At 39.7% G+C, this 17,363-nt stretch overlaps 2 protein-coding genes across 2 annotated transcripts in view; both read left to right on the top strand.

Annotated features, from left to right (window-relative positions):
- The first annotated feature begins 166 nt into the window (after positions 1-166).
- Positions 167-5,309, top strand: syt1b (synaptotagmin Ib). Its single transcript, XM_037682873.1, has 8 exons — positions 167-290; positions 1,928-2,109; positions 2,319-2,429; positions 2,558-2,725; positions 2,795-2,962; positions 4,322-4,439; positions 4,794-4,927; positions 5,014-5,309. Exons 1-8 carry the CDS (start codon positions 167-169, stop codon positions 5,218-5,220), a joined length of 1,212 nt encoding a protein of 403 aa, XP_037538801.1. The 3' UTR covers positions 5,221-5,309.
- Positions 5,310-8,792: 3,483 nt separating this feature from the next.
- Positions 8,793-17,363, top strand: part of otogl (otogelin-like) — a 32,020-nt gene continuing 23,449 nt past the window's right edge. Inside the window, exons 1-15 of the mRNA XM_037682872.1 lie at positions 8,793-8,865; positions 9,058-9,100; positions 9,351-9,396; positions 9,643-9,721; positions 9,806-9,898; positions 11,571-11,725; positions 13,400-13,521; positions 13,920-14,125; positions 14,547-14,671; positions 14,882-14,988; positions 15,081-15,187; positions 15,315-15,440; positions 15,538-15,646; positions 15,718-15,764; positions 15,842-15,987. Coding sequence (XP_037538800.1) covers positions 8,793-8,865; positions 9,058-9,100; positions 9,351-9,396; positions 9,643-9,721; positions 9,806-9,898; positions 11,571-11,725; positions 13,400-13,521; positions 13,920-14,125; positions 14,547-14,671; positions 14,882-14,988; positions 15,081-15,187; positions 15,315-15,440; positions 15,538-15,646; positions 15,718-15,764; positions 15,842-15,987 — 1,584 coding nt within the window. The remainder of the gene's footprint in view (positions 8,866-9,057; positions 9,101-9,350; positions 9,397-9,642; positions 9,722-9,805; positions 9,899-11,570; positions 11,726-13,399; positions 13,522-13,919; positions 14,126-14,546; positions 14,672-14,881; positions 14,989-15,080; positions 15,188-15,314; positions 15,441-15,537; positions 15,647-15,717; positions 15,765-15,841; positions 15,988-17,363) is intronic.

Genomic DNA, 17,363 nt, shown 5'->3' with positions numbered 1-17,363 from the left:
TGATTGACAGCCAATAAAGACACTCAGTTTTAACGCTTGAGCGAGTGGCGCTTTAAATTAAACTAAATTACACCTTTAAAAGAGATTTAAAGCTGCATCTGTCTCTGTTGATCTGCTGTGGGACGAGCTTTTCTCAGTTTCAACCCTGGATTCACTCCTGCTGATGATGAGCCGTCGAGCTGCACCGAGCGCCTCGTTTAGCCCAGCTAACATGCTGAACGCCACGGCCACACCGGAACAAACTCCACCCGGGGGCCACAGCACCCAAAAGTTCATGAATGAACATCACAGTGAGTCACACTTCATTCAATGTTAGCTTGGACTCGATGGCCTGCAAGATTTAACTGTTCTGCTTAGAAATAAACTAAATGTTTTTATGTTCTGTACTGCTAACCTGATAAATTTGAGTTTTCTGATTTAGTTATTTTTCCAGGGTGAAACCTCACTACAGCGTCACTTTAGAAAAAATGTGAAAGACGTCCAAAATCTGGGGGGATGAAAAAAAGTTTAAAAATAGGTTTTTGTTTAAATATTACTTCAGAATCTATCTTATAACCCTCGTTTATTTGTTTACTAAAGTGCACAAATATAGTCATGAAAATGAAGACTTTCTCCATAAACCTCCTGTGTTGTCAACTACATGTGTATAAACCAGCTTCATGATTATTAACAGGTTATTCATAGGTTTATAAATGCCTTATCAATAATCAATTATAGAACACAGTCCCTACACTGAAGCAGGACCTCTATTTGGTAAAATCCAGCGCTGAACTTTTATAAATATAAGTAAATGTTGCTTCTTGCTGCTCAAATGACTTTTTACTCGTCAACTTATTTGTTTTTACATCATTGCTGCTTATTAATGGTTTATTAAGTGTTCGCAGGTTTTTTTTAAACTGCATAATAAATTAAAAAACAAGTATTTCCTCCTGAAAGCTGTGTAATCAAGGGCAGTTTAAAATAACTCAAGAGTAAAATTTAATGAGTTCATTTTTTTCAAATGTTTATTGTATGTGTACGCAGCAGCTCAGTGGTCAGTGAGGGGATCTCGTAATCCTGAGGTTGCAGGTTCGAGCCCAGTCTGCGTCAGGACATTGATCTGGCATAAAACAATGGCCAAATCTTTCCTGAGGGTTTGTTTGCTGTGATCTCTGCAGAAAGGAGCAGCTGAAAGAAATCACAAACCGTATAACGCTGTGATTAAGACTCGGGGCGTCTGGGAAAACGTTTAGCGTGAAAAGGTCAGGGAATTCTAACCTCTGTTTTTTGTGCATGACCGGCACCGCCTGGGAAACATGATGTCTTCATGTTCAGTAAAAGCACATCTTTTACGTTTACAGTGAATTAAAACAATTTGCAGTTTGCTACTTGGACTATACAAATAGAAAACCATTTATAAACTCACGCTTGGGTAAAGAAAGATAATGGACGTGTCTTGTGGTCAATGAACTCGTGTTTTAGCTTACTTTGGATAAAATCAAACCAGTGATGAATAGGATCATCCAGAATGTTATTAATAAATGATGGTGGGGCTGTGGAGGAGGGGGTGGGTGCATCAGTACTCCAATAATAGATCACTACGATCAGCAGAGCAGCAGTTATGAGTTTTGGGGTGACAAAGATAATGAGGTCTCTGATTATTCTGTTAGGACAATACAGCACACAGGTTGTATTTATGAGGCTTCAAACAGAGAATGTGTGTGACGTACCGGCCTAAAGGTACATCTAGTGAAGAGCATTATGAAAAAGAGATGAAGCAAACTGTGAAAACTGTCAAACTGTGGCTCCAGCAACAACAGACACAGATTTAGTTTGCAAAAATGCACCCAAGCGATCCAAAAGTTGAATTAAATGACAGGGCGTTCAACGTTGTGGGTCTTCCATACCTTCTTCTACGCTGCGTTTGTGTGTTTTGTGGCTGTTTCAGAGCCATCGTGGGCTACTGGTGCGCTCTGCGTCGTGAGTTTGTGCATCGTGCTTTCATGTGTTGTGTGCATTTGGAAAAAACGCTTGATAAAGAAAGACAAGGACAAAGAAAAGGACAAGAAAAAGGAGAACGAGAAAAGCAAGGGAGGCTTTGACACTGAAATGGATGGGGGTCACGATGAGGTAAGCTACAACACACACACACACATGCATACTGTATACCTACTGCAGACACATTGTCCTTGCAATGTATCACAGTCCTGACATGTGGGTCACCCAGAACCACTAAAACTGTCAGAGCCAGTGGAAACTAATGGGCTTGTGGAGCATCGCTCATGTTAGACATGTTTTACATATTATTCCTTGACCTGCGTGGCTGTGTCTGTGTGCAGACCACAAAGCATGAAAGCAAAGAAACAAACCTCTCACAAACTGAGCCCAAGGAGGTCGAGAAGCTCGGCAGACTACGTTTCACATTAGACTACAACTTCACAGAAAATATAGTGAGTTGCTGATGCTTTGCATGTTTCGCTCGCCTGCTGACAACTCTAAGATGTCACACTTTTCATCACTCTGTCGATCAGCCTGATCTGCTTTTCTTTGTTGCTCCCCCCCTGTGGTCTGACTCCAGCTGGTTGTAGGCATCCTGCAGGCCGAGGAGCTTCCTGCCATGGATGTAGGAGGTAGCTCCGACCCTTACGTTAAACTATATCTGCTCCCAGACAAAAAGAAAAAGTTTGAAACCAAAGTTCATCGAAAGACACTGGAGCCAAACTTCAATGAGACATTCACCTTTAAGGTAACTCAAACTCTGTACGTCCACATGAAACGATGACACGATTCAAACCATCTGTGCCGCGCTCTGCAGGTGCCGTATACAGATCTGGGAGGCAGGACGCTGGTGATGACCGTGTACGACTTTGATCGTTTCTCAAAGCACGACGCCATCGGAACTGTGAAGATCCCGATGAGCAGCGTGGACTTCAGCCAGTCTCTGCAGGAGTGGAGAGATCTGCAGAAGGCAGAGAAAGAGGAGGTGGGACCTGCTTCTGTTTTCAGTCAAAACACACTGAGATGACATGTGACGTGAGCTGATGTCACTTAAACAAGCTGAACCGCGCACAAACGTGTGGAGAAAGGAAGAGGAATTATAAAAGTGATGGACGAGTGAAATACTTCTGGGTTTTCAAAGCTGATAGTCAGTGGAAAACAATCAAAGCCTGTACTGGGTAAACCTGGTTCAGGGGCTGAAGTTTTAAACCAGTGATGTCAAACCCACTTACAAACTGGGGCCAAAATTAAAACCTTGTTCAAACTAAGGGCTGGTTTCAGAATCTACATTAACTCAAGTTATACCCAACAACTTTTCTTGGTTGCAGGTTCCTCAACAAGAGTTTGATTGGTCTCATTTGATGTTTTCTGTTGCATTTTTGACATCATAATCAAATATTACTGAAAAAATTAAAGTGATTAAAGTATTTTACATTTAAAATAACATCTTGGGGGCCAGATAAGATGTTAACGAGGGCCACATTTGGCCCCCGTGCCTTGAGTTTGACACATCTGTTTTAAACTAACCAATGTGCGCTACAGTACTGAACAGATGAAAAGTTCAATAGAAAAAAAAAATCATATCGCAAAGCTATAATAAAAAGCCACAAACTAAAATTAGCTTCTTAAACCATGAAGAAGCTTTCATTTTAAGGATTCAAGAATTTTTTATTGCCATACCAGCTCACATTTGCATGTTTGTGGTACGAAATTCAGATTCAGGTTAAAAAAGTAAGATGAAGCTGAATGAAGTGCAGCTGGAGTTCAGCAGTTTCACATCTGCAGGGAAGAACCTGTTTCTGAGCCTGGTGGTCTTGCTCTGAATGCTCCTCAGCCGCCTGCTTGAGGGGAGGGGCTGGAACAGACTGTGTGCAGGATGAGTGGAGTCCTTCATGATGCGGAGCACCCTCCCCCTGCATCGTGAAGTGTAGAGGTTCGAGGTGGTGGGAAGGCTTCTCCCCACAGTCAATGACATGGGGGTCACGATGATGTCATGAAAATGTCATGAAATTTTAAGGAGGAACGGTTGTTTTTTTTTGTGGTCAGCCAGTGTTACTGTACTTTATTTTGACACTGTATACAATTACTGTTTGATTTCATTCCACAAAGTTTATTTTTATGTTTTAATGTGGGGTAGTAAGCAACAAGGTGACTGATGTTCCTCATTTGAGGAGAATCAAGCATTCTGCTGATATTTTAAACAAAAACCTGTAAAGCAGTGACAGATCCATTGCACAAACAGCAGTAGTGTCATGGCCTCTGGTCAACTTTATTAAAACTGTATGATACTTGTAAGCAAACTGTTAGATATTCCTCCAACAAGTCGTTCATTTTTGTGTGTTAGAGCGAGCGACTTGGAGACATATGTTTGTCCCTGAGGTATGTTCCTACTGCAGGGAAGCTGACTGTGGTAGTCCTGGAGGCCAAAAACTTGAAGAAAATGGACGTGGGTGGATTATCTGGTGAGTTAAACAATAAAAAGAAATAGATTTGCATCTGATTTAAAGTCTATGAGAAAGTTTTGGCTTTAGAGTTGAAAATATTAGTTCCTATAGTAAGTCTAGTAAGTAGCATAAAACGCATTTATATAAGATATGACATGGGCTGTTACTGTTGTATAAAATCAAGTGATATCTAAATATTATTGTTGCCCCAGACTGCACGTTAAAGTCCTTTAATTACTTTTTAATGTCAGTGCTTTCATCAAACCCAATCCAAGACAAAGACCAGTCAGAAGGATGTTATGCTTCCCTGATAGAGTTTCCACATCAGTGCCAAGCTGCTGCTCTAATGAACTCCTCTATTATCTCTACCAGACCCTTATGTGAAGATCCACTTAATGCAGAGTGGGAAAAGACTCAAGAAAAAGAAAACTACGATCAAGAAAAACACGTTGAACCCTTACTACAACGAGTCATTCAGCTTTGAAGTGCCATGCGAACAGATAGAGGTGCACAAAACTATGCACATGCGCATACATACATGCTAATGCAATCGTCTCAAATCTGTGGTTTTGTGTTTTTTTTTTCTTTACAGAAGGTGCAGATAGCAGTGACTGTGCTGGACTATGACAAGATTGGGAAGAATGATGCCATCGGGAAGTTGTTGTTGAGTGGAAACAGCAGTGGGACAGAGCTACGCCACTGGTCAGACATGCTGGCCAACCCCCGGAGGCCAATCGCCCAGTGGCACAGCCTCAAACCAGAGGATGAAGTCAATGCACTCATATCCAACAAGAAATAGACCCCAACAGATGCATTTACTTCCAATGGACATTTTCCCACTTTTTAAAATACCTCTGCATTGAAATGTTTAACATATTTACTTAATAAAACCCTGCTTGGAAATTCACACTATTGAATTATTAGTCACAAAAGGCTTTAAATCTTTAACAATTTCTTGATTGTAATTAAAATATTATTTAAAATGTGTATTTAATTATATCACCAAGTAAAATGTAATAAAACACGAGTTCTTTTTCATTTGAAGTATTTGTTCTGTTCATGGTGTATACCCTGATGAACACAATCAACCTGCAGAGGGAGACAAATTAAAGCATTTCGACAAAATCCAGATGATTGCCACTGAATTATGACAATTTTTAATGTCCAAATTAACCATCATTATTCCTAGGAGCATTTACTTCAGCTCTTCTATGGCTCGATAAAGTGGGTGCTCAATGTTTCAACTTAATGTTTTGTCCTTATATGCACAAAGATTAGAAAAACTGATTTAGACAGAGTTTTTGTGAAAAAGGAATTTTTTATATGCATTTTAAATTTTTATATTTTAGTGTGGGCTATGATGGATTGATCTGTTGTCTTATTTAAATGATACATTTTGGCATTAGTATTTTAAAAAGCCAGGAATCATAATGTCCTGATGATGCTCAATAATCCAGGTAGAAACATCTAACAAGCTTAAGTCATGTCCTCTGGACAGATTCAACCAACCAACAGAAACAAAAAATAAGAAAACTAAAATGAGCTTAATATTTATTCCAGTTTCCAGTGTAATCAATTACATTTTTTATAATGTTAGTGAAAACAATAAAAATATGGCTCCTCGTAGAAGGGGAATTTAGGCTGCAGAAATATTCTTATGAAGTTACAAACTCCAAACTGTTTGGCCCCAGTTTTCCAAACTTCCTCTTCCAACATGACTGTGCACCAGTGCACAAAGTAAGGTCCATAAAGACATGGATGGCAGAGTCTGGTGCGGATGAACTTGACTGGTCTGCACAGAGTCCTGACCTCAACCTGATAGAACACCTTTGGGATAAATTAGAGCGGAGACTGAGAGCCAAACCTTCTCATCCAACATCAGTATGTGACCTCACAAATGCGCTTCTGGAAGAATGGTCCAAAATCCCCATAAACACATTCCTAAACCTGTGGACAGCCTTCCCAGAAGAGTTGAAGCTGTTCTAGCTGCAAAGTGTGGACCAAAGTCATATTGAACCCTATGGATTAGGAATGGGATGTTACTTAAACTCATATGTGAGTCAAGGCAGGTGAGCAAATACTTTTGGCAATATAGTGTGTATACATATATATATATATATATATATATATATATACAAAGTATGTATGTGTGTGTGTGTGTATTATAAAAGAACAGTCTTGCACAGCTTTTTCTGTGTTGTCACTCTGAATGAATGCGGCATTATATCCTATCATTTCACTTTTGCCTCATCCAATATGGCGGCAACGTCGACGTACAATTCGGCGCTCAATGAGGCCTCTACACAGACGTCTACGTATGGGCAGATGGGTACACATCTCTGGGCAGATCTGCCACATTCATATCTAATAAATTTATCAAAACTTTCAACCAACTGAACTTAAATTTTATTTGGAAAAATAGGGTACACTATACAAAAAAAGTCAGGAATAATCCAAGATTATTAGGATGGAGGTCTAAAAGAGATAGATTTTGAATGCTTGATTGCGATGATAAAATTAAAGTTGCTATAATTCTTTATTTTCAACAAAAACTGCATTTGGTACTGTCTCCTAGAGTGATTTTAAAAAAATGGGAGGAATAGAATTTGTTCTTAAATTTGATTTTCAAGTTGAAAAATTACCAACCAAACTGTCTTCTTTCCACTATTAGGTTTTATTGTACTGGAAACTATTGTTCCCACATAACTTAACTCCACATCAAACTCCATTATGGAATCACAGATATATCACATGTAATAGAAAATCTTTTCTTACAACATTGGATGGATAAAAACATCTGGCCCATAACCCAGCTACTCAATGACCAGGGACATTGGCTCTCTTACAAAGACTTTTGCTTAAAATATAACTTAAACTGCTCAGTCCCAATTTAATCAAGTTATTAAAGTCATCCCAGAAACTGTCAAGAGATTAGTCCAAAACTCTTAATTCTCACTTGGTAGTTACTAACCCACCTGCACTAAATATTAATGGTCTTAATTTTTTGGATAAGAACTGTTCAAACGTATTCGTACGTACTCAGCGTAACAAAATCCGTATTCCAAAGCAAACAAATAGAAATTCCATTAACCAGCTGTTTTCCAAATCAAACATTAAAAAATTAAGAAATAAATATATTTCTTACACTATAAGTCCCAAAAGCAAAGAAATTCACTTCAAAGTTATGAATATCATATATCCATCCTACGAGTGGCTAAGATTGAGGTTTGGTATTGATCATAACAGCTGTGTGTTTTGTGAGATGGACATTGAAACGACTGATCATGTTTTTTCATTATATCTGGGACATTTTGGGAGGACTGGCTATCATCCAAAATCCAAATCACTCCCTTCACAAGATAATCTATTATATTTGGTCTTCATCTGGAAAACAGAAAATTGGACCTGATAGTAAACAACCTGATTATCCTGGGAACATGTTTCATCCACACTTCCAAATGGAGAAAGACAAAATCGCTCTTTTTTGCCTTTAAAAACTATCTCGTGGACAATTACCTCAAAGCCCTGAAGTTGATGAAAAAAAAAGCGCATGCCCTTCTTGGAGCATTTGAAGATCATGGTATATTCTTGGACCCATAGAGCAGTCAGCACAGGTCATAACTTTTTCTTTTTTATGTGTATTTTTAGTTATTCACTCTACTTTTCTTTCCAATTCCACACAACATTGTCTTCTTACTTTCTTGTTAAGTTTATTGATTCTTGTTTATTTTTATATGTGCCCTGCTGAGAGTTGCTTAAAACTGGTTGTTAATATGCCTTCACAATTTTGTAAATTACTCTCAATAAAAAAATAAAAAAAAACAGATCTGCCACATTCAATATGGCGGAGGCGCTAACATACCAATGCAACGAGGCCTTTAGGAACAATGTAGCCTAGCTAGCACTTGAATGTTAATGAGGGACATTATGACAAATGAAAATTTGCTAACAGAAAAATTACAGGCTATAAAGTTGGTAACACCACTTTTGCAAATTGATTTTTTTAAAAATATCTTATCAATTCTGAATTGAAGAATTATTTTTCTGTTTATATATTACAGTGCAGTAAGTTTATTAACACGTGAATATTTACATTACCTATCCAAAAGTTTTGATTTTTAGGTGCCTGTTCTAGGTGAACACTTCGTATGGCGTCAGTGTCTGGGCCCAACATTCACACAAAGGTGCTGCTGGCAACCATTCATTCAGGTGAGGGGTGGGGGGTGAAGGTGGGGGCTGTCTCCTCTAGGTGGGCTTCCCAGGTACAGGCAGGCACCATCCAGCTGCTGCCCTCCTCATATCCTAATTTCCTCTCAGGACAGGTGAGATGTGCCGTTAACGTTTCGGTGTGAATTCCTCTCGGACTCTGAGATGAACGTGAAGTGGACATTGAAACGATTTCTTCTCATGTCGTTTTCAGTCTCCCACCTGCTGTTACTTGAGGGTAAGCCAGATCATTTTTCGTGTCCAGATTTGTTTGTATTTCAGGTAGTTGTTAGTTTTTCCACAGATGATTCATATAATTTGGTGAGTTAATCTAGGACATTAGAAATTACATATGAGCCTGATATAATAAGCGATAATCTACAATATGTTAGATAAAACCTTTAATCTGATGATGTGATTTTTATTGTAGGAGCTCAGATCCAACGTTCAGTGGCAGAAGGAAGATCACAGAGGTAAATAAATAAAACAGATTATTACAAAATGTTATTTTCATGTAAAAGGTGGTAAATCCACACTTTCTGTTTCTGGATGGGACGTGACAGAGACTGCAAATGAATGTGTGTGTGTGTGTGCTTGAACTTTTATCTGTGAGGCTTCAGTAAAAAGTCGTTTGGAGTCTGGATTCAAGTGGCGTAAAGTGCACTTAAGTCTCCCCTCTGACTGTTTCTTCCCACTAATGTGCGTGTTTGTGTGTGTGTGCAGACGGGCTAATGCACTCAGGAGGAAACGGGATCTCCTTGGGGAGGAGGTTTGTACACTACACCTAAGAGAACCAGAGCAGGTCAGGGCACCCACATGCGCACAACACCTCACTCGGCACAAAGCTGTCTTTGTAAGCCCCGAGACACGCACAGCATCTCTCCCACTCAGCCTGTTGTAACTTTTAACTTACAGCAGCAGGTACACAGCGGGTGCAGGTCTGAGTCAGTGATGCTGTTAAGGCAGACTCCTTCAAGGAACTGATCTAAGTGTCTATTGTTTATTGTTTTCCAAGACATATAGGCCATTGTTGTCAGAGGGTACTCTGTCGCGCAGCATTTTGCACAACTACACAGCCAGAGATTCCTCTTCAGGTAAATATCCTACATGAAGCGATCCCACACGTTTAAAACCAAACTCAGGAGTAAACAATTCTGAGTTTATCATGTCTTTCTCAGAATACTGCGACTGCCTTAATGGTGGTTGGTGTCAGGAGGGCGGTGTGTGTGACTGCGCTCAGTTCCAGGCACTGGGAGACCGCTGCCAAATTAGTAAGTAATCTACTCACACATCCTTTCGGGTCAGGTTAGGTGAAACTCATTTGTGCAATCAACAAGCCGTGCGGTGCCTGGCACATTTTAAAGCATGTCACTTCTTTAATAAGAGAGTCAAACTCTCTGTTTCCATGATTGAGGGTCCGCAGGAGACTCTTCAATCACTCAGCAAATTCTAATTACCTGAACACACTACAGCATAAAATTATTTTTTATTATTAGCCTCGTTCCTCCTTTTGCTGGGCGATTAATTGTCTCAGAAATTATTGCGATGAACGATAATGTTGTTTGAAATTTGACAATAATTAATAATTATTGTCAAATTTAAGAAAAAACGTTGCTCAATTTTTGTGTAGTACATTTTTTGACCACTGGATGGCAGTATAAGACTGTTTGAACTGGAGGATGGATAGTGAGTGAGCGCGTAGCATGTCTTTTTAAGAAAAATGGGAGTTAGGCCCCTTGACGTGACATGGGCTGTCTTTCGTTCCTGTTTTTTGGTTCTCAAAATGGCGGACGCTCGGTGTGGTTTGAGCTCTTTAGCATAGCATTTTTCACACAAAGCTTTCAATGTAAAAAATCAGTAAACAAGTTCTTAGCTTCTTTTTGCAGAGAAAAACAACTTTTTATACGAAGGCACGGGTTTCAATTTTGGAGCTTCGACAAGACAGAGGGTTTTTTTTCCCCCAAGGTCAGCCTGTTAGCTTAGCTTGTAGCTTAGCTTCTCAGCTTAGCTGCTTTTAACGATCCAAAAATGCAATATTGGACAGTTAAAACAAATTAGAGAAAAGAGAAAGGGAGGGGTCAGTGAAGAGCACCGGAGTTGAGCTTTTTGTCATCGAGTGTCTTCAGTAGAAAGAGAGACACTAAGAAACAATAAAGCTGATAAATGAAAATGAGGTCGATAATATTCATTTTTCATGCAATTAATTGGGGCAGCATGGTGGCACAACTGGTAGAGCTGCTGCAGCGAGAAGGTTGCCGGTTAAAATCCCGGTCCGGGGGCCTTCCTGGGTGGAGTTTGCATGTTCTCTCCGTGCATTTGGTTCACTATTTGGCAACAAACTGGTCAGTTTTGTCTCTCTGTCACTCTTAATTAATGCATAATAAACAATTATTAATGATTTATAAAATGTTTATGAAGGAATTAATAACATATCTATAAACTATTTATTAGCCATCTATAATGGGAGTTTTAAAGTGTTACTGAAAAATTAATTAAACAAAATAAAAAGTTTTTCCCCCTATAAAACATGACAATAAAAGATTAATTCAAAAAGGGTTATCAAGCTTGAAAATGACGCTAACAGAGACATCGATGCTTGCATCAAAAGCCACCCGGACTGATACGATTACAGAGTTTGATTCACTGCAACCACCGCCCACATTCTCAAATTTTGGGAAGGGGCTTTCTTGGGCAGCATCTTGGCAGAGCCCAGGCACAGGGATTTTCTGTAACAAAAGGGCTTTTCAGACAGTTCAGGTCCATTCATTTTCCACTGATACGTTAAATTTAATGAACGATGAATGATACAAAGATGAATGAAGAGATGGGATGTTTTACTTGCCCTCTTAGTGTAATTGTCAGTTTCTGATTAAATGTATCCGTGCCACCTTGTGGAGTCGAGCCACTTCATTTTATTTCAACAAGAAAATGATGTCCTTTCAGTTCCTAATCAGGGCCAGGATAGAGACGGGATCTGCAGGTCGTGGGGTCAGCACCACTACGAAACATTTGATGGAATCTACTTCTATTTCCCGGGAACCTGCTCCTATATTCTGGCTCAGGATTGCCACTCAGCTGCACCACAGTACACGGTGTGGGTAAGGATAATCAGCCTTCATTTAATCATCGAGAGTTAGCCTCGTCTTGTTTAGTGTCACTGCTAAATGCTGAAAAGTTGAGAATTCTTCTGCAAATGCTGAACAACCTAAAAAAACAAAAGCAGAAGCCCATTAGGAAGACTGCTACCATCTAATGCTGTAAATTAACACTTATTTCCATTTTATTTGTTATATTCATTGTATATGGCAGATTGTTTTGTATCTTTATTACTGAAATAATAAATATAGGATTATACTGTTTGTTTCATTGTGTAGTATTTATCATCTTTTCAGCTAATAAAAGCTATTACATCTTGATGCATGCTCAATAATCCAGGTAGAAAAATCTAAGAAAGTTCAATCTGGTCCTCTGGACATTAAAAAAACACAGAACTTGGTTCATATTTCTGCCTATCTGAGAAAAATATTTGTTTTTTGTTTTTTTGAATGTCCAGAGGATCAGATTGAACTTTTTTTAGAAAAGCTTTTACAGTCTTGTAAGCTTGCTTTGATTTGTCTTTAATATTTTCATTAGTTAATATTCCAATGTTTCCCCTATTTTATTTATTGCCTACATATTCTTGCAACAAGAGCCCCTTTAAACTGATGTCTCACTGATTCAAGTGGTATTACACCAGATGGGGAAATAGTACTGAAAATTTGTACTCAAGTACAAGTACTGTTACACTGCTTAAATTATACTCAGTTACAAGTACAAAGTAAAAGTACTGGTGTTATAAAGACACAAAGTACTCTTATCAAAAACTAGTCAGCATATTAATTATTTTTAAACAGTTGATGTTTTATTGTGTTGTAAATAAAAGTCATTCAGTTTGATTTACTGTAAATAATCGGTACATTCAAAGTACATTTCTCAGATGCTCAGAAGCTCCGTCTTATTTTAGTACCAGGTAAACCGATGGCAGTGACAATATCTAAGATCTTTGCATATTTAGCCGAACTAATAACCCACACATACAAACAATAAAACAGCAATATCATACAGGTAGCTGTAAAACCTCATAAACAACAATATGTATTTTGAGATTAGATGCTGAAGTCTTGTAAGCTGCTATCACTGTAGAGATCAAACACAGTTTACATCTGGACATTGTTTCCTTTTCACCCTCTGTACATGAACAATTCCTCCAGGTACGGTCACGAGCACTCGTCCTCAGCCTTTACTTCATCATTTTCTCTGTTCACAGTGTTGTCCTCCGTCTCCATTTTGGCTTTTTCTCCACATCTTTGGTTCATAAATGACTCTCTACTCTACAGAGTTGTCCTTTGCTTACATCATAGTAATGGGCTCGTTCATGATCCGAGAGCCTTATTGGCTACAAAGATGCAGAAGAACGGTTTGAACATTAATTCAAATTGTGGCCGTACTCAGTAGTGACGTCTGATTTTAAAAGTAGCGAAGTAGATTACATGGTCTAAACTGTATTTAAGTATGAGTAAAATTAAACACTTGAAAGAAATACTCATAAAAGTACAAGTACCCCAAAAATCTACTTAATTACAGAAAAGTGAGTATTTGTCATTCGTTACTTCCACCCCTGCATTCCACAGCCACTGCTTTATCATTTTCAAACCGATGACGGTGTAAAAACCTTCATGCGTTTCCCTCAGTTTAGTTTCCCATTAATATATTTTTTAAATTTGTTCTTTCAGGTTCATAACAGCAGAGTGTGTGAGGGGAGTGGATATTTATGTCCAAGAGCTCTCAGTCTGTTCTTCCAAAATGAGGAGGAGATTCACATCTCTGGATACCAGGTCCATCAGGGAGGTCGCAGGTGGGGAAAAAAACAAAAAACAGCAGCCTAGTCACAACTGGGCGACTGTGGCTGAGTGGTTAGAGCAGTCGTCCTCCAATGCAAGAGTTGGGGGTTCGATTCCACCAGCAGTCACGTGCCGAAGTGTCCCTCGACAAGACACTGAGCCCCTCATTGCCTCCAATGTGTGTCCCATCGGTGAATGAATGTGATAAAGCTCTGATAACTCTTTGTATAGATCTAGTAGAGTGCTGTATGAATGGGTAAATGAGGCACAGATTGTAGTGTAAAGAGCTTTGAGTATCTTGATAAGAAAGAAAGACAGTTCATAACTCGTTTGCTGTCAGTGTTAAATGATAATGAGTTAATATTTTCAGACGTACTTCACCTTCCTGGTTTGTGTGTGTGTAAAATGTCAGGCTGAGTCTGCCTCAGACTGTAGGGGGGGTGTTCATCGAGCGACTGGCCGACTACCTGCTCGTGAAGAGCGTGTTTGGCTTCTCTTTGGCCTGGGACGGAGAATCTGGTGTGTACTTGAAAATGAGCGAGGAGCACCAGGGCGCCCCGTGCGGCTTGTGTGGAAACTTCAACCACATCGCTGGCGATGATCTTACCACTGCCCGCGGTAAGACCGGCCCAACAGGCCCTCTATTCCTTTCTTCCTTTCACTCAGCACCCACTCACTGCAATTACTGCTATTATACACTCAACACTGATCCTGGCTAATTACAGTTGCATAGTGGGACCTGCTTAGGCCTGGGCAGAGGGACAGAAGGGAAATGGTATTTTGGTTTTGAATCACTGAAAGAAGCAAGAATGTTTTCTCAGATAGGCAGAAATATGAACCAAGTTCTGGATTTGACTGTTCTGTAAGGTCAGGATAAGCTCAGAGAAGTGTTGCTTACAAACATCCAAATGTTCTTATAAAGTCCAATTTGTTTGTCTTATAGGCTGTATTGCACAATGCATGTCAAGTTTTATTTTACAGTGTATACTGGTTTAGTATACTTTCATACTGACAGTGACGGGCTGACTTTGTGTTTCAGGCATTCGGACAGACGAACCTGCAGTATTCGCCAACAGCTGGGCAGTGGATCTCCCTCATGAGAGATCTTGTCCCTCAGTAGATTTTGACTTCAACGGGCCCTGCAATTCTGAGTCAGACATGGATGTGAGAATCATAGGAACAATGTTTTCTACCCAGTATTTGCATTTTATGATGATGTATATTAGATAGATGAGATTAGAGAGGTTATACTTCGAGGTTTTAACTCAGTAAATGCCAGGATGATTCTTTTTATGTCAGTTTTTTAGCACTTTTCTGTTTGTAGCATTTAACCTGCAGACTCATTTCATGCATTTTGTCTATAAATACCCGCAGGACGCCATAGAGAAATGCAGTGCGCTTCTCTTCTTTCCATTTCTGTCATGTCATGAAAACATTGACCCCAATCCTTTTGTTGCCAGCTGTGTCTCTGACCTTTGTGTGTAAGTCACAACATGATCATAAACGAACGTACACCTTTTGTTCCCATGTAGACGTTGTGTTAAAGCACCTAACATTTTGCACTTTATTTTAGATCTGATGATGAAGAAACATTTTGTCGTGCCTTGGTTGAATACACCAGAGCCTGCTCACATGTAGGATATCCTGTAAGGGAGTGGAGAGACAGCTTCCCCTCGTGTTGTGAGTTTCCCCTGCAGCCCTGAAGTTATCAGCGAAAAACACAAGTCCACTGCATGAAAGATGTGCTTCTCCTGGTTAATAGACTTCTACTGAAGCGACAGTGTGTCCCGTGTTTGTATTTGCACAGATGACGGCTGCGAGGAGAGCTTTGTGTATAGAGACTGTATCAGTTGTTGTCCACCCACCTGCACATTTGAGAAAGAGTGTCTAGGAACCAACCTGCATTGTCTGGACGGCTGCTACTGTCCTGATGGTATTTAAATAAGACAAAGAGGGCGGTTGATCATTTATGTTGCCAAAAAACAACTATTCATTTCATTAAACTCGGTTGCGATCCTCTTTTTATGCAGGCCTTATCTTACAGAACGGGACGTGCATCCCTGTCTCTCAGTGTCCCTGTGTTTACCATGGAATGTCATATGGACAAGGACAAGTGCTTCAACAGGGCTGCAGTATTTGGTGAGCAGGAACTTGTGTTTCTTATTGCTCGTGTGGCACACATGCTAACTCGCTACACGTGTCCTTCCCAGCGTGTGCATGGGAGGAGTGTGGAACTGCACCGAGAATAACTGCACAGGTAGGACTCCCCTCCCTGAACATCCAGGACACAGAAGTTAAAGAAATGAGACGATGCGTCCTTTTGTTTCTTCACAGCCGAATGTTCAGTCGTAGGAGACGTGTTCGTGACCACGTTCGATGGCAGGATGTTTCTCCAGCCGGGGGCGTGTCAGTACGTGCTGGCAAAGAGTCGCGGCAGCAGCAGATTCACGGTCACACTGCAGTACACAACCTGTGCAGAGGTAGCACACACTGTTTCCTGCACACACATATTGTGTAGAACAGATGTGAGTGTGTGATATCCCCAAAGTGTTGAATTATTTAAAATTGATCTCGTAGTAATTGCATTAAGTTGTGCAGCAGGGTATTTGTTCTTATGTAATATTAAAAACTAAATTTTGAGACAGGAGGCTCAAAGCAATAAATGTCAGAAAACCTTTCTGTGGAAATTCTAATCTAATATCCTTTTTGTGCTCATTTCTGAGGAGATGGTTTGTTCAACTTCAAAGATATTATATATTTTAGTTCTTCATGCCTGACGACTGGGATTGTTGCTTTTCATCTTGTCATCTAAAAATACTCAGGTGACATGATGCCAGATCATAGATTTATTTATTTATTTTTTCTAGAAGCGTTTTCTACAGGAAATCATGCAGGATTTTGTTTTCTTCCAGCTGACAGGAACTAAAACCATTTACTTGCAAACTCCACAGTCTGTGTTTGTATTGTCAAGATGGTTGTGGTCCTGGACAAGTTTCATTTTAAACGTGAAAGCTAAATTAAATATATTTTTTTTGCGTCCTGTTTCCTCCAGCATATGCTTGTAATAATCACATTTCTGTAGAAAATTGAAAAGTCAGTTTTCCTTTCTGTGTCTTTTTATGATATAGTCACACAGCCACAAGTTCAAACTGAGAAATATTTTGTGTTTAGACTGAATAGTTTTTTTTTTTTTAATGCAGTGAGGATGAATTCAGTTTTTATTCTTATCTGTGAGATTACAGCCTTCAGTCTTGATGCACTGACCTTTTAGTTTAAGGTGTGCAATATATTGGATTTTCAGATAAAATAAATTTACTCATCAACTGAGAAACAATGAAATTTCTGAGAAGTTATTTCAAAACTTAATTAAGAAAACAAAGAGGACACATATTTGAGTTATACACTATACAGTACTCCCTCGCTACTTCACAGTTCATTTTTCATGACTCGCTCTATCGCGGTTTTTCAAAGTAATATTGGACATGACATACAATTGACTGATTGATGGATGAGCTGCACGATCGGCATGGAATTTTTATTTAAGATAAATTATTTAGCACCTGCTGCACAGGTGCATAGGTCTGTGTGCAGCCCACAGCTGCAGAAGCTCCCTCCTGCAGCATGTCGATCTCCTCTCTGCAGCTGAGAAGTGGGCGTGGCCGAGAGCACTGAAAGGTGGCAGAGAGGGGGAAATCATGACATGCTGTTAGAGCTGGCATTTCTAACCTGAACCCAGAGCCTGGCCCGGCTCAACCCGGATTAGGGCTGGGTTGGGCCATAATAATATGCTTTATGTGCAGGCCGGGTCAGTGTTAGGCTTTTGACTGCGTGCGGCTGACGATTCAATTATATGGCA

This window comes from Nematolebias whitei, chromosome 10 (assembly GCF_014905685.2).
Source record: "Nematolebias whitei isolate Nwh7 chromosome 10, NemWhi1, whole genome shotgun sequence".
NCBI classification, from domain to species: Eukaryota; Metazoa; Chordata; class Actinopteri; order Cyprinodontiformes; family Rivulidae; genus Nematolebias; species Nematolebias whitei.
This window is presented reverse-complemented; position numbering and strand designations above follow the sequence as displayed.

Excerpts from the sequence above, each read along its gene's own strand:
- syt1b (XM_037682873.1), top strand. The coding sequence starts at position 167 with ATGAGCCGTCGAGCTGCACCGAGCGCCTCGTTTAGCCCAGCTAACATG. Across the intron at positions 291-1,927 it reads GTTCATGAATGAACATCACA|AGCCATCGTGGGCTACTGGT; the intron begins GTGAGTCACACT and ends TGGCTGTTTCAG. Across the intron at positions 2,726-2,794 it reads ATGAGACATTCACCTTTAAG|GTGCCGTATACAGATCTGGG; the intron begins GTAACTCAAACT and ends CGCGCTCTGCAG.